The sequence below is a fragment of the Dunckerocampus dactyliophorus genome, chromosome 9, assembly GCF_027744805.1.
Source record: "Dunckerocampus dactyliophorus isolate RoL2022-P2 chromosome 9, RoL_Ddac_1.1, whole genome shotgun sequence".
NCBI lineage: Eukaryota > Metazoa > Chordata > Actinopteri > Syngnathiformes > Syngnathidae > Dunckerocampus > Dunckerocampus dactyliophorus.
The window spans coordinates 5571007-5584898 of NC_072827.1; the positions used below are offsets into that span (position 1 = coordinate 5571007).

General features: G+C 40.7%; 1 protein-coding gene across 3 annotated transcripts in view; it reads left to right on the forward strand.

Moving 5' to 3' along the window:
* kalrna (kalirin RhoGEF kinase a) overlaps positions 1-13892 on the forward strand; it is a 196654-nt gene that overhangs the window by 70238 nt on the left and 112524 nt on the right. For all 3 annotated transcript variants that reach the window (XM_054787409.1, XM_054787412.1, XM_054787413.1), the window contains exons 15-21: positions 296-487; positions 1996-2165; positions 2231-2405; positions 2474-2733; positions 3726-3897; positions 7484-7603; positions 8744-8812. In XM_054787409.1, the coding sequence (XP_054643384.1) occupies positions 296-487; positions 1996-2165; positions 2231-2405; positions 2474-2733; positions 3726-3897; positions 7484-7603; positions 8744-8812 (1158 nt within the window). The remainder of the gene's footprint in view (positions 1-295; positions 488-1995; positions 2166-2230; positions 2406-2473; positions 2734-3725; positions 3898-7483; positions 7604-8743; positions 8813-13892) is intronic.

Sequence of the window (13892 nt, forward strand, 5' to 3'; positions counted from 1 at the left end):
GCATTTCAGCCACTTGTACCCGCCATCCAATGTTTTTATCGTCATAGGGTTACATTGTGAATCAAACCATTATTATATGTAAAGTAATAATAATACAAATAATAATAATAATGTTTTGTTTGACAAATTAATTGTTTTTTGATGGGCCTTGCATTTATGACAGAGTAACATTTAAATGCAAATTTTAATGTTAATTCTTAGTGAATAATAATGCAGCTGTAAATTGGGCATGCTGTTGTGGCACAGCTTTCCTCCCGTTACGTGACAAACATGGACGTACTCTTGCTGCTTCCAGAACACGTACACAAACGCAGACAAGCTCCTGGAGGCGGCCGAGCAACTGGCCCAGACAGGCGAGTGCGACCCGGAGGAGATCTACAAGGCGGCGCGGCACCTCGAGGTCCGGATTCAGGACTTTGTGCGGCGAGTTGAGCACAGGAAGCTGCTGCTGGACATGTCGGTGTCCTTCCATACGCACACCAAAGAGGTGAGCCGCACAAAGTGGAACCTGGATGTTAAAGCACGTCGACCGATGACAGAACTTTCTTGGTGGTGCTGTTACACAACTGTACGCTATACTGTAATTATAGTCAGGGCATTTATTTTGCTAGGATAGGAGCTAAATTGGAAGCTGGTGATAATAGGATTTTCCTAAAAATGTGAAAAATAATTTTGTATAACATCTTATTTTTTTTACTTCAGCAATGATTTTGAGTTGACGAGAAAGTGGAAAGTAGCTCTCTTTGACCACATGGTCATTTATGAACAAGTGTACAGTCGTCCCTCATTTATCACAGTGTATTGGTTCCAGTCCCGACCGTGATAAGTGAATTTATGCAAAGTAGTATTCCTTAATAATGAATGGAATATTTTCATAGAGCATAGAAAACCTGTTTACCACCTTGTAAATATGCTTTTTAACATTAAAATAACACCCCATAGTCACACTCCTATTACCCAATATAGTCAACATAATAAGAGAAAATAAGACATAAAAGACTTTTAAAATGACTTTTTACCACCTTCTAAATATGCTTTTTAACATTATTAGAACCCTCTAGACATAAAATAACAACCCTATAGTCCCCTTTACACTCCTATTACCCATTGTAGTAGACATAATAAGACATAATATAGACTCACACGTTAGCATCAGGAGCTCGTGCCTTGTTCCTTCGTTGTTTTTACTTTTTTTTAACTTCGATTTTCTGTACAGTACTGCAATACTTTTGTCTCATCAATGTAACATTACTGACACCTAGTGAGCAGTGTAGAGTACTACATATCATCACAATGTTTTTGAATACGTCCTCTGAATGTGTATTTTGAATTTGTATTTTACCTCATTTAGCCATTTTTATGCTTGAAAAATGTTAAAATAAGAATAATAATAATAATAATGATAATGGATTTGATTGTATATAGCACTTTCCAAGGTACCCGAAGTGCTTCACAGTGTCGTGAAGCCATTATTCTGAGTTGATTGTAGACAGCGGCAGGGCAAGTTTAAAGCGTATGACTTTCACACCGACAGCTGAGGAGCAACATTTTAAAGCGCATGCAGAGCTAGCCGGATGCTGACCACTCGTAATACATGAAATGCAGCTACTGAAACCTTGTGGAGTTCATGAAAAATTACACCAGGAGGTTGCCTACAGCCACAGCTGTTCATGCCAATGTTTAACGGCAACCAGCGACCCCGGTGGTTACTTGATTTTGTAGAGCACGTATCCGGCACCTATCGGAGGAGTTAATTGTAGCGTTTACCAGGGGTGTCACGAGACGAGACGATAAACGAGATTTCAGCTTTACCTTTCAGAAAAGTACAATGAAAAACTATGACAATATATCGCAGCCTACTAATTTAATTTCAAGTACGTTGCACTCTTCTGCACTGTCTGTGTATGCTAGCGTCCCCGCCTCCACCCACCCAGACAAAGAGACTGTATGCAATGCACAGAGTGAATCCTCATTGTGTGGTGTCTTGTGGTCCAGCTGTGGTCGTGGATGGAGGAGCTCCAGAAGCAGCTGCTGGACGACGTGACCTGTGACTCGGTGGACTCGGTGCAGACACTCATCCAGCAGTTTCAGCAGCAGCAGACGGCCACGCTGGAGGCCACGCTCAATGTCATCAAGGAGGGGGAGGAGCTCATTCAGCAGCTCAGGTAAGAGCGAATAAAAGCCTCCGTGATGAGCGTGGCGACACCTTCCTCCGTCTGGCTCTCCTCAGGGACGCCGCCATCTCCACAAATAAGACGCCGCACTGCAGTTCCATCGCTCACATCCAGGGGGTGCTACAGCAGCTGGACGAGGCTCAGGGACAGATGGAGGAGCTATTCCACGAGCGCAAGATCAAACTGGACATCTTCCTCCAGCTACGCATCTTTGAGCAGTACACCATCGAGGTAGACGCACAAGATTTTTCGGACCTTAAACCTAGCCCTTAAGGTGCCAACAAGAGCTCTTTGCTCAGGTGACAGCCGAGTTGGACGCGTGGAACGAGGACCTGTCTCGCCAGCAGAGCGACGCAGGGTGCTCGAGCAGCAGCGGTGGCAGCAGTGGCAGCAGCGGCGGAAGCGGAGGCAGCGCCCCCTCTGGCGGGGCGGAGGACATCGGCCTGGCGGAGCAGAGGCTGAAGAGGCATGCCGAGAGGAAGGCGGCCATGAACAACATGACCTACGAAGTCATGCAGCAAGGACAAGACCTGCACCAGTACATCATGGAGGTCCAAGCCTCAGGTAGATCACCAAACCATTTGCTTATTAATAAGTCCTTCATCAATCATTGGGAATAACAGCAACGGCACAGGAAGAATAAGTTTTGGTTTGGTTTGGTTTAGTTTATTTGAACATGAAGGTTACAATCACATCTCATCAATCATTATTTCACAATTCCACATGTCCAAAAGGAGTAGGAAGAAGCAAAGCTTATTTAATCCTACCCCCCATCCAATCTACATCTAGTACAGTACATGTTGTTGTCATGTCATGTTTTCTGTGATAGTCAGGATAATACATAATAGATAACGGTTAGTCACCCCTCCCAAAGAAAAAAATAAAAAATTATATATATATATATATATATATATATATATATATACACACACATTAATAATAATAATAATAATAATAATAATAGATAAATAAAAAAATAAATAAATAAATGCTTATAATAAATAATGCTGTGGGTTTTCAGCGTAGTTCTCGCATATAAATGTTTTAAGTTTAATTTTCCTCTAGGATCATATTTTTCCTCTCTGATTGAGAAATACTGTATGAGGTTTTTGGGTAACGAGTTGTTATTAACTTTATACATTATTCTAGCGGTTTGAAAGTGTACTAAATCTGCAAATTTTAATATGCTATTTTAAAAATAGAGGGTTTGTATGTTCTCTATACTTGGCATTATGAATGATCCTCACAGATACAGTTATATTCATATACTATTATTGGGATACATTGTGGTGGTACTTCCTGGTTAGATTTCTCTTGCAGCCTATTTAGGCAGCTATCTCACTAAGTTGGGTCTTAATTATTTTTTTTGTACAGTTCAATGTATCCAAAAATGATGATGATGATTATTATTGCTCAATGAATTAGTTGAATCACCTGCATCCAAGTAGTGAACTCCATTATGCCTCCAAAGCTTAAATACGTAGCAGCTATGCAACATCATTCAAAACAATCGCTCAATGGATTTACCATGCTGGTTATGTCTTATCTTACCTCAGGCATCGAACTGACAGGGGAGAAGGACATGGACTTGGCCTCTCAGGTCCAGGAGCTGCTGGAGTTCCTGCACGAGAAGCAGCAGGAAGTGGAGCTGAGCGCTCAGCACACGCATGCTCGACTGGAGCAGAGTCTGCAGCTGCGCCACCTGCAGGCCGAAGTCAAACAGGTACAGCAGAATGGTGAAGAAATGTGACGTTTATTTGTGAAAGAAACTCACTGCCGCCATTGCAGAAGGGTGTGGCTGAATTATTAATAAGCTTTTATGGCCAAGCGCCGATAAACATGCTGCTGCTAGGACACTTTCACTCGTCTTTGAATTCTGTCGGGACCAGAAGATCACAATGCAACACGGAACTGGGAGGAGCAGCCCAAAAAAGTGCTCATTTAAATTACAAAATAATAAAATTGCAGTAGTAGAGAGCAGACTTTCATCAAGGCATACAGTACTTCTTCATACTGTAGGAACCCCCTTGTTTCTAATATCCAAAAAGAAGAATTATTCATTTTGTGTTATGCATGCAAAGAAAATGACCCAAAATTATGAAAAACAAGATGACAATTTCAAATGGTAACATCAATTTTCCAAAATGTGCACCAAAAATGTGTAGGTTGAGGAAGCGCAGCGGCGACTGTAGACCTGTGGAGGCTGCTGGTCATTCAAGGAGGGGAAGCTCATTTTTTTGGCCTACATCATAAATGTGATTATTTATGCCGCTGCTCGCTGGGGAGAGAAACCGCAGAGTGACAGAAAAGAGTCAGCAAACACAACTCTAGTCATTTTTAACAACGACAGAGTCGCTGGGGATCGGTGAAGTCTCCGGATCAGTCCAACAACAACGGAATGAAAAACTTGGAAAATGCACCGGTGGAGGTTTATCGCTGGTTATTTGTATCTACTGTCGCTGTGAGTTGAGTTGTCACAGAGTATGTCGACTGCCAGAGCGAAGTGAGAAGTTACTGGGGCGCTGACGGTATTTTTTATTGTCATTTATACAGTGGTACCTTGGAATACGAATGTCCCAACTCGCGAGAGATTTTAGATGCGAGCCGTCTCTCGGCTGATTTTTCGCTTTTAACTTTGAGCTAAAATTTGTTGTTTTTTTCCTTTGATAGGGAAGGACGTGTATGGCAGGAGCTCTGTTGATGATTGGAAATTGTAACTATTTTGGTGCTTTCCTGACTACACTTCATGAACACAAGATCAGTGCTGCTTGCTGAATCCCCCAACTTTAACTTGGATAGTCGAGAGGTCCAGATTCCTTGAAATACACTAGATACAAGTATCGATACCTTCTAGCAAGTCTAGCTAACTAGTGAACTGCTGAAGTTCAAAGAGGGTGCTTAGCAAACAGCTCTAGGATCTGCAGAGGGCATAGACATAGAAACAGTTTCAGGCTACGAAGATTTGAAAAATGCTTTCAAAAAGATAACAGAAACCTTAGATAGTAGCTTGGATAATAGAGAGATGACTCTACCACAAATAATGCGAGCAATTGAGAATCTGCATTCAATGGCAGAGACACATTCTACTTCATATACAACTATAAGGAAGGCTATATGGTTTCTGGAAATAGAAGTTAAAGGTGATTACAACAACGTCTATGAAGTCACAATGGATGTCAGGAATGGTATCACAAACATTCTGGAAGAACATAGAGCACAGAGCAAGTCTATCAAAAAACTAAGAAAAGAAGTCAAGAAGTTGCAAGGGGAAAATGCAGACTTGAGTGCTGCTCTTGAGGAGGTTGAATACTGTATGGAAGATATCAAGGCTCCGCAGGACGACATTAAGGAACTGCTGAATGACAATGCTGCCTTGCGCTCTGCTCTTATAGAGGCTAAAAACCCTAAAGAAAATACAGCATTATGGTCTGCAAGATGATATCAGGGCATTCTTGGAAGATAGCGCTGCCTTGCGCACTGCTCTCAAAGAGGAGGAAGCCACCTCATGTACTGATCTTAAGGACGCTAAAGACCCCAGGGAAGAAAATAGAGCATTATGCAATGATATCAACATTCTACAGGATGACATCAAGGCACTATTGAAGGATAACGCTGACTTTCGCACCACCCTTGAGGAAGAGAAAGAAGCAAAGGAGAATATCAAGGAGCAAATTAAAAACTTCATTGACGAGATGGATCAGAATGCATGAATGAATGATGTGGTCCTCACAGGGCTCCAAATCACACCCGAGTCAAGACACGTTCCTACAATAAAGCAACAGATTGCTAACTTCCTACGATCGAAGGAGGTGGATGTCGATGTCAACAGTATTGACGCTTGCGTCCCACTCCATGGCAGAAACAACACCACACCTGTCATCATTAAGTTCACCAACAGGGAATCCAAAACTGCACTGCTGAAACAGGGAAAGAAGCTAAGAGGCACCAACGTCTACATGAATGAGCATCTCACAAAACGCAATTCTGACATCGCCAAAAAAGCACGAGACCTGAGGAAGCAAGGAAAGATTCAAAACACTTGGAGCACTAACGGGAAAATCTACATCAAACTAAAAGGAGGTCCAGGAGTGGCAAGAGTGCTTGTTGTCCAAGATATCAGCGATCTGGGAACATATTAAAGATCATATGACTATGACAATAAGCATAATGGAGGAAACACCCTACAAGACAGACCAATGCAACGAGAAGGACTACATTCCATAGCAATAACCTTGACATAATTAATAAAAGGAACTCTGGGATACAAACCCAGCGTCACTAGCAGTGCAATACCGAAGAGGATGTGGATATCAACAGGAGAGGAAGGACAGGATTAATAGAAAGGGAAAAGGAAAGGAAAAGGAGAAAAAAAGGGGGGGAAAGGGGAAAAAAAAAAATATATATATATATATATATATATATATTTTTAAACATGTGTACCTGTATACTGTATTTGTGTGTATTGTATATGTAGCCTGTATATGTGTGTACTTGTGTATGTACATATGTATGTGTATATGCTGTATTGCTGTATACAGTATGTATGTGTGTGTTTGTATGTACACACATGTATGTATTAGCAATTGATGTACTACAAAGAGGGGGTAGGATTAAATAAGCTCTGCTTCTTCCTACTCCTTTTCGGACATATGCATGTTCGAAATAAAATTAAAACAAACCAAATGACTTACTCTGTTCTGTGGCAACTTTCATGTTGTTCTTCTTGTCTTTTTTCCCTGTGTACCTGCAGAATAGCATCCTTTTTCAAAATGTGTTTATAGCGTACTTTCAAGCCAAATGCTTCTTATGAAGGTGTTCCTTCACAGCAGTCGTCAGTGAAATGATCGCTGCTAAGAACAGAACTCGAGGTGGGCGTCCATCTGTGTCTCGTTCTCTGCACTTGCTTTGTCCATTGTTGTTTAAACCTTCCGCTTTTGGAAGAGAAAACAAACGTACATTGTCACTGTGGTCCTGTGAACATCCAGCAGCAACATCGTTTTGGCATGACTACTGTTTGGATGAAAAACATACTGAACCAAGTCCACCATGTACCTCGAGGAGCGTTTGTTTACGCTGCCACCCCGATGATGTCACTTTCAGTTTGTCATGGCTGGTGCCACGAACTATAAAGGGTTGTTTTTGCAAATTTACTTTTTGCTTTCAAAAAATGAACAATGTCGAACATAATTACAAACGATATATAACTTATAAATGATCCAAAGTATGTACAGGTACGTATGCAGGTGTTTCTGAGTGAGGCGGTCCTGCTGATGTCGTCATCACTCATATGTCATCCTCGTCCTCTTAAGGTTCTCGGGTGGATCCGTAACGGCGAGTCCATGCTGAACGCCAGCATGGTGAACGCCAGCTCGCTGTCTGAGGCCGAGCAGCTGCAGAGAGAACACGAGCAGTTCCAGATGGCCATAGAGGTACGTGCACGTGCACACACACACACACACACACACACCTACACACACACGTAAAATGAGGACTGTTGCCAGGCAGACTGTACTTTAGCAATAATTGTTTCTGCATGCAGCGTTTGACTTTCAAGAGGAGCAGATGTGTACTTTTGAAACACCCACGCACTCTTTGTCATGAGTGCAGGGTGTGCAAAGATATTTTCTAAAACAATACATGCAGTTATGCTAAGAAGTTACTGTATATATGCAGTATTTCATGGCAGCCTTGTCATAGAGGTGGGAAATTATTAATAGCACCCGCCCCCAATTATTGATGTTATTTATTTATTTTTTTAATTTTCCAAATATTTCAACTTTCCTCCGATGTTCTTTTCATAATATTGTGTTTATTCACATCTTACAACTTTATTCCTGCGATATTTTGACTTTATTCCCATAATATTATAACTTTTTATGTCTGTTTATGTCTTTTCTCTCTTTTTCTTCCGGTAATTCTGACTTTATTCCCATAATATTTTGATGTTATTCGAACATGAGAACTTTTTCCGCAACCAAATTTTCCAATAATTACAATTTTACTCGTTTTCTGTCTGTTTCTAATGTTAGAACTTTATTATTTGTCATCATAATATTACGACCTTATTCTGATAAAATTCCAACTTTTCTTTTGCTAGATTACAACTTTTTTCTCAAATATTTTGGCTTTTTTTTTTTGCAATGTTGCTGCTGTTTTATTTTCTTTTGTTTTGTTTGCCTTGTTGTTAAATTCTATTTTTAGAATGTGCCGCGGGCCAATAAAAAACACCCACTTTGGACACCCCCGGCTTAGACCTCCTCTCTGAAGCCCAGCCTTTTGGCCAAGTGGAGAAGAATGCAGATTGACCCTGTACATCACTTGCAATTTCTGGAGTATTTTGTGAAAAGAAAGGTATTCTAGTGATCCACTGGGCTCCAGCGTCATTTTAAAAGCCGCTGGAAGGTGCTTTAGCCAAATGATTGGAAACACCTCTCAGTTTACTACCGAGATGAGTGAAAAGTGAGCGTTATTGTGTTGGGAAATGGATGCAGGTGTCGATACAACTCTTGCATCTGCTGACCTGGCATCATAAGAATAATCAAACGTCTCTCTTCTCTTCTTTTTTCTAGTCTCTCTTCCATGCCAACTCGCTCCAGAAAACCCATCAGAGTGCTCTTCAGGTCCAGCAGAAGGCTGAGGTAAAATCAGGATTTTCATGTTGTTTTATTGGGAAAGCACGGCTCGTCACTGCTTTTGCTTATGCTTTATGCACTACACATGTCAAACTTTGATCATGTGATGTCTTTTCCATGAATATCCACCATCAATGTACATTTCCCGCCAGTTTTTGTCACGCTACTGTCACTGAAGCGCTGTAAATGCCAAAATTGATCAAGACGTGCATCCTCACTTGCCGGGCTGTGCTGTTTACCTTTCTAAACCGTCTGCCACATGGTGGCGCTGCTGTGGCGCACCATGCTTTCCTCGCTCTCAATGCTTCAGGTCTAAATGAAACCATCTATTTCATCTATTCCTCCTCTTCCTCTTCAACTTCTTATTCCGCCTCATTTTTTGTTCGCTAACATCTCCTCCATTTGTCAACCAATTCAAACAAATCCGTCATCAAAATGTTCAGCTCACTCGGGAAGAGTGTGTCACCGATTCCGACTTTTCCAAATCTTCCCACATTTAGAGTAATTTTATATTTTCTGTGAAAATGTTCCCATTGAAGATTAATGGGCAGTCTTAATGGCGCCCTCTTGCTGGTGAAAAATAATTTTACATTTTCTATTGCATATAAAATTGCACACCATTTTTCATTTATTTCGTCTTCCGCTTCTTGTTCCGCCTCATTTTTTGCCGGCTAGCTCCTCCTCCATTTCTTCACCAATTCAAACTAATCCAACATCAAAATGTTCCGCTCACTTGGTACAAGTGTGCTCCCAATTCAGGCTTTCCAAAATATTCACACACTTAGTGTAAATTGATATTTTCCGTGAAAATGTTCCCATTGAAAATGAATGGGCATGAATTGGCATGAGCACAGTCATGGCGTCAGATGAACAGAAGACATAACGTTAACAAGATGGAATGACAAAAAAACGAAGTACGTAACATTAAACATGGGCCGTGCATGATGGAAAAATAGCAACAGAAGCCTGCTAGTAGCCATTGTATCTAAAGAATGTCAAACACGCTGCATATTTTGTTTATTTTCTGTGTATGAAGTATGTTTTGGACAAGGGTGTCCAAACTTTTTCCAGCGATAATGAAAAGTGAAAGGATGCACGGGCCACTTTGATATTCAGTAAACCAACACATGGAGCTATGCTAAGAAGCTACAGTATATGTAGCTCAACAAAAAACTGCATTTCAGCTTTGTAATGGAGGTGAAATGCTACTAAAAATGACCCTTTTCCATAATAATACCAGTTTATTCTTGTAAAATTGCCACTTTTGTTCTTCATTCGATTATGACTTTTCTGTTGTGATTTTATTCCCGTAAAATTACAGTTGTTTTTTCCATCTCAAGTGTTTTTTTTTTTTAATTTCCAACTATTTCATTTCGGCTTTCCTCTGGTAAATTTTCTTCTTGTAATTATAACTTTATTCCCATAATATTGTTTATCTTTTAAAACAATCTTTTTTTTTTATTTCAACATTGTTACTAAAATAATATGTTTCCTCATTTTATTCTCATAAAATGGAAACTTTTTTCTCTTAATATTTTGACTTTACTCTGGTAAAATTTCTGCTGTTGATTTAAAAAAATAATAATTTTCCAACTAGTTCAACTTTCTTCTTTTATATTTTCTTCTCTTAACATTTTGACTTCATTCCCATGTTGTAAATTTTCCCCCAACCAAAGTTTCCAAAAATTCCTACATTCATTGTTCATTGTTTTTGACAGTAAAACCTTTTTTCTTTAATATTTTAACTTCATGCTACTAAAATGACATTTTTCCTCATACTGTGACTTTGTTCTTGTGAAAGTATGGCTTTTTTCCTTGCTAGATTACAAGTCCATCCATCCATCCATTTTCTATACCGCTTCATCCTCATTAGGGTCGTGGGGTCATGCTGGAGCCTATCCCAGCTGACTTCGGGCGAGATTACAAGTCTTCTCTTAATATTTTGACTTTTGATTGATGTTCCCATTTTTGCTTCTGTTGCTTTTTATTAAGTTTCTTGTTAAATTACATTTTTAGACTGTGGCGCGGGTCGATAAAATCACAGCCGCGGGCAGCAAATGGCCCCCAGGCCACCTGGTTTCGGAAATTCGACCCCAATCAAGATTTGAAGCGACGAGACATGCTAGACATGCTAGCGCAATAACACAAAGGTCAATGACCTCCATGAATGCCAGCTGAGTTGCCCGTGCATAAGTCAGTCAGTCTGGCACAGGGTCTCACAAAAGAGCCCGGTCGTTCCATTGTTCCCAATTTGGAGTTGCTCTGGCAACATGAGATTTAGCAAGATTTAGCAACTCCTCTTTTAGTTGAAGACAGATTGTCAATTCTAGCATGAAATCAAACCCGTGAATCATTATTCATTTGCCGAAACGTGGCTTCTGAACCACACTTTGGACACGCCTAGTTTGAGCCCCAATCAGGCCAACTTTTCTCAATTGTACCCAATTGGATGCAACTTTTAACAAGTGTCATCTTCTTACGAATGACCGGATCTGACTCTCGCATGCAAAACATGCACGATTTTGGATGCCAGAGTACCCCCGAAGAGGGCACACACACACACACACGCACAGGGACCCATCACACAGCGCTGCAACTCTCATGACCCTTAAAGCAGTGGTCCCCAACCTTTTTTGACCCACGGAGCAGCTTGTGTTCCCACAAATCTCCCGCTGACCGGGGGGTGGGGGTTCATACTTTATAGCCATCTAATTTATCTTATTTATTATGTTTTGTGTAAAAGTGAGACATGCTGACCCACCATGCGGTTTTGCCAGAGAGATGATTACATGGCTGTTTGACGTGTGTGGTAAAAGGCAGTGTGCTAGCATGAATTAACTTGAGACAAATGTGCACATTAGCCCTCAATAAGTCATCAAAACTTACCTTTATGCATTCCCACATAGTATCAGCATTTGACACCAAATATGAGGTGAAAGAAAAATGCTAAAAATCTGCACAATGGGCATGCGTCAAGTGAGACGGATGGAACGGAGAGAATCCTGACACTTTTGAAAATAAAACATCATGGAAATTATTTTTTCTTTCTGTGCAGCCCGTTAGCAAATGACCCACAGCCCGGTACCGGGCCACGGCCCGGGTGTTGGGGATCACTGCCTTAAAGGACGTCAACACATTGCAAAACTGTCCTGTCTTATCTCAACAGCGGCAAACCATGTGTTCAGAAAACCGCTAACAGCCAATAATGATTCAGAGTTTGAATAAACAGGTCTCCTCTTACCTTTACGTGGGCCAGCCCTGATATTCCAGTCACCTTTCCATCCACCCGAAAAAGGTCATTTCGTCAGGCTCACCAATAATTGTTGGAGATGAAATTCTCCGCAACCTACTAAAGGTCAAGAGGACCGTTCACCCCCCCCTTACGTGTTTGTTCATCTGCAGCTATGAGAAGGAAAGGGGTTCAAGTCCCCTGTGTGCTTTAATCGTGTTACATAAAATGAGGTATGTTTCATCTATTTATTCCTCTTCTCGTACTTCTTCATATTCCGCCTTATTCCGCTGGGTCAATTCCAGTCACGATCTCAGCTTCCGAACTACTCTTACTTTGGTTCTACTTGTATGTTGTAGCGTATTTCCACAGCATTTCAGTCCATCTTCAGCCTCCAAGCAGCTCCTATATTCATTGTCATTTTCCATTTCCGTGCCTTTTCAAAGCATTTCAGTTTTGCGTCAGCCTTTCAGCTTTCACACGCATCGAGTCTAGTTATTATATGTTTTTATTCCAACCCTCGTTTGTCCAATAACTACTCCCACAGTTTTCAACCCATTTGAATCACTGACACAGCAAAACATCCCGCTCATTCGGGGAAGAGGCGCTATCTAAAAATGTTTCCTAAAAATGCCCAGTTTTTCCACAATGAAGCTGTTTCTGAGACATGTTTCCTATTGAAATGAAAGGGGAGTTTTTCAAAGTTCCATATTTCTCACATTCCTCAAACGATTCAGATTGATTGATCCAAGAGAAAAAGCTTCTAACATTTGGGACTCCAGAGCTGTGATTCAGGGTGCATGCAGCAGAGTAACGCTCGGTAATGCTTGCCAATATGTGAGTGAAGAAGAAGGGAATCAGGAAGTGTTTCCAAGGTTTCCACATAGATTCCATCCCTACATAAATACAGAGTAAATGCTCGTCTTATTTTGACGCTGCACAATTGTAAATGTGGTGATGTATCATATGTGAGATTCCTTTGATGTTATTGCATTTGCTGCCTGCATGCTTGAATGATACACAAACTTTTCGCTGAGCTAGCACAGCTAAAAGCTTATGTAGGTAACATTGGCATGTTAGCAGCACTAGCAGGCTAGGTGTTAGCAGGTTAGCTGTTCTGTTTTTTCAAATATAAAAACACAGACTTTTACTGTTTTCAGTTTAGGTGTTAGCATACTGGTTATTAACATGTTAACATTGTTAGCATGCTAACATTATCATTTCTGCGAGTTGGAAATGTATAAACTTACATAAACACCGTGTTTTCATGTTCATTGTTAACATGCTAACTGTTACCATGCTCGTATGCTAGCATTAGCATGTTAGCATTGTAGCCTTTTTTTCTGGCATTATCACAGTTGGTAGTTAACATTTATCACTGCTAATATGCTAATGTTAGCATGTTGGCATTTAAGCCATTTTCGTATGTGTAACCTGATATAAAGAGTAAGTGCTATTATGCTTGGTGTTAGCATAGTAACAGCTAGCATGTTAGCATTATTAGCATGCAAATATTTTCACGTTAGCTTTTTTGTTATTTTCAAAGGTATATAGACGTGGTTTGTTTTAATGTTCGATGTTCATATGCTAACAGCTAGCATGTTAGCGATGCTAGCATGTTAAAATTAGCATATTAGATTTTTTGCTATTTTTGGAAGTATAAACTTATATAGACAGTGGCTTTGGGTTAGGTGCTAGCATGCTAACATCTGGCAGCTCAGTGTGCTGTGCAAGAGTTGAATCAGTCAACACCAACGTTGGTGCACGACAGTGGGGGCTGGACGCACACTTGGTTGAGAAACATGGCTGCCATATGACAAAAAGTCCCGCCTGCAAAGGGGTGGCTCACTCATTGAC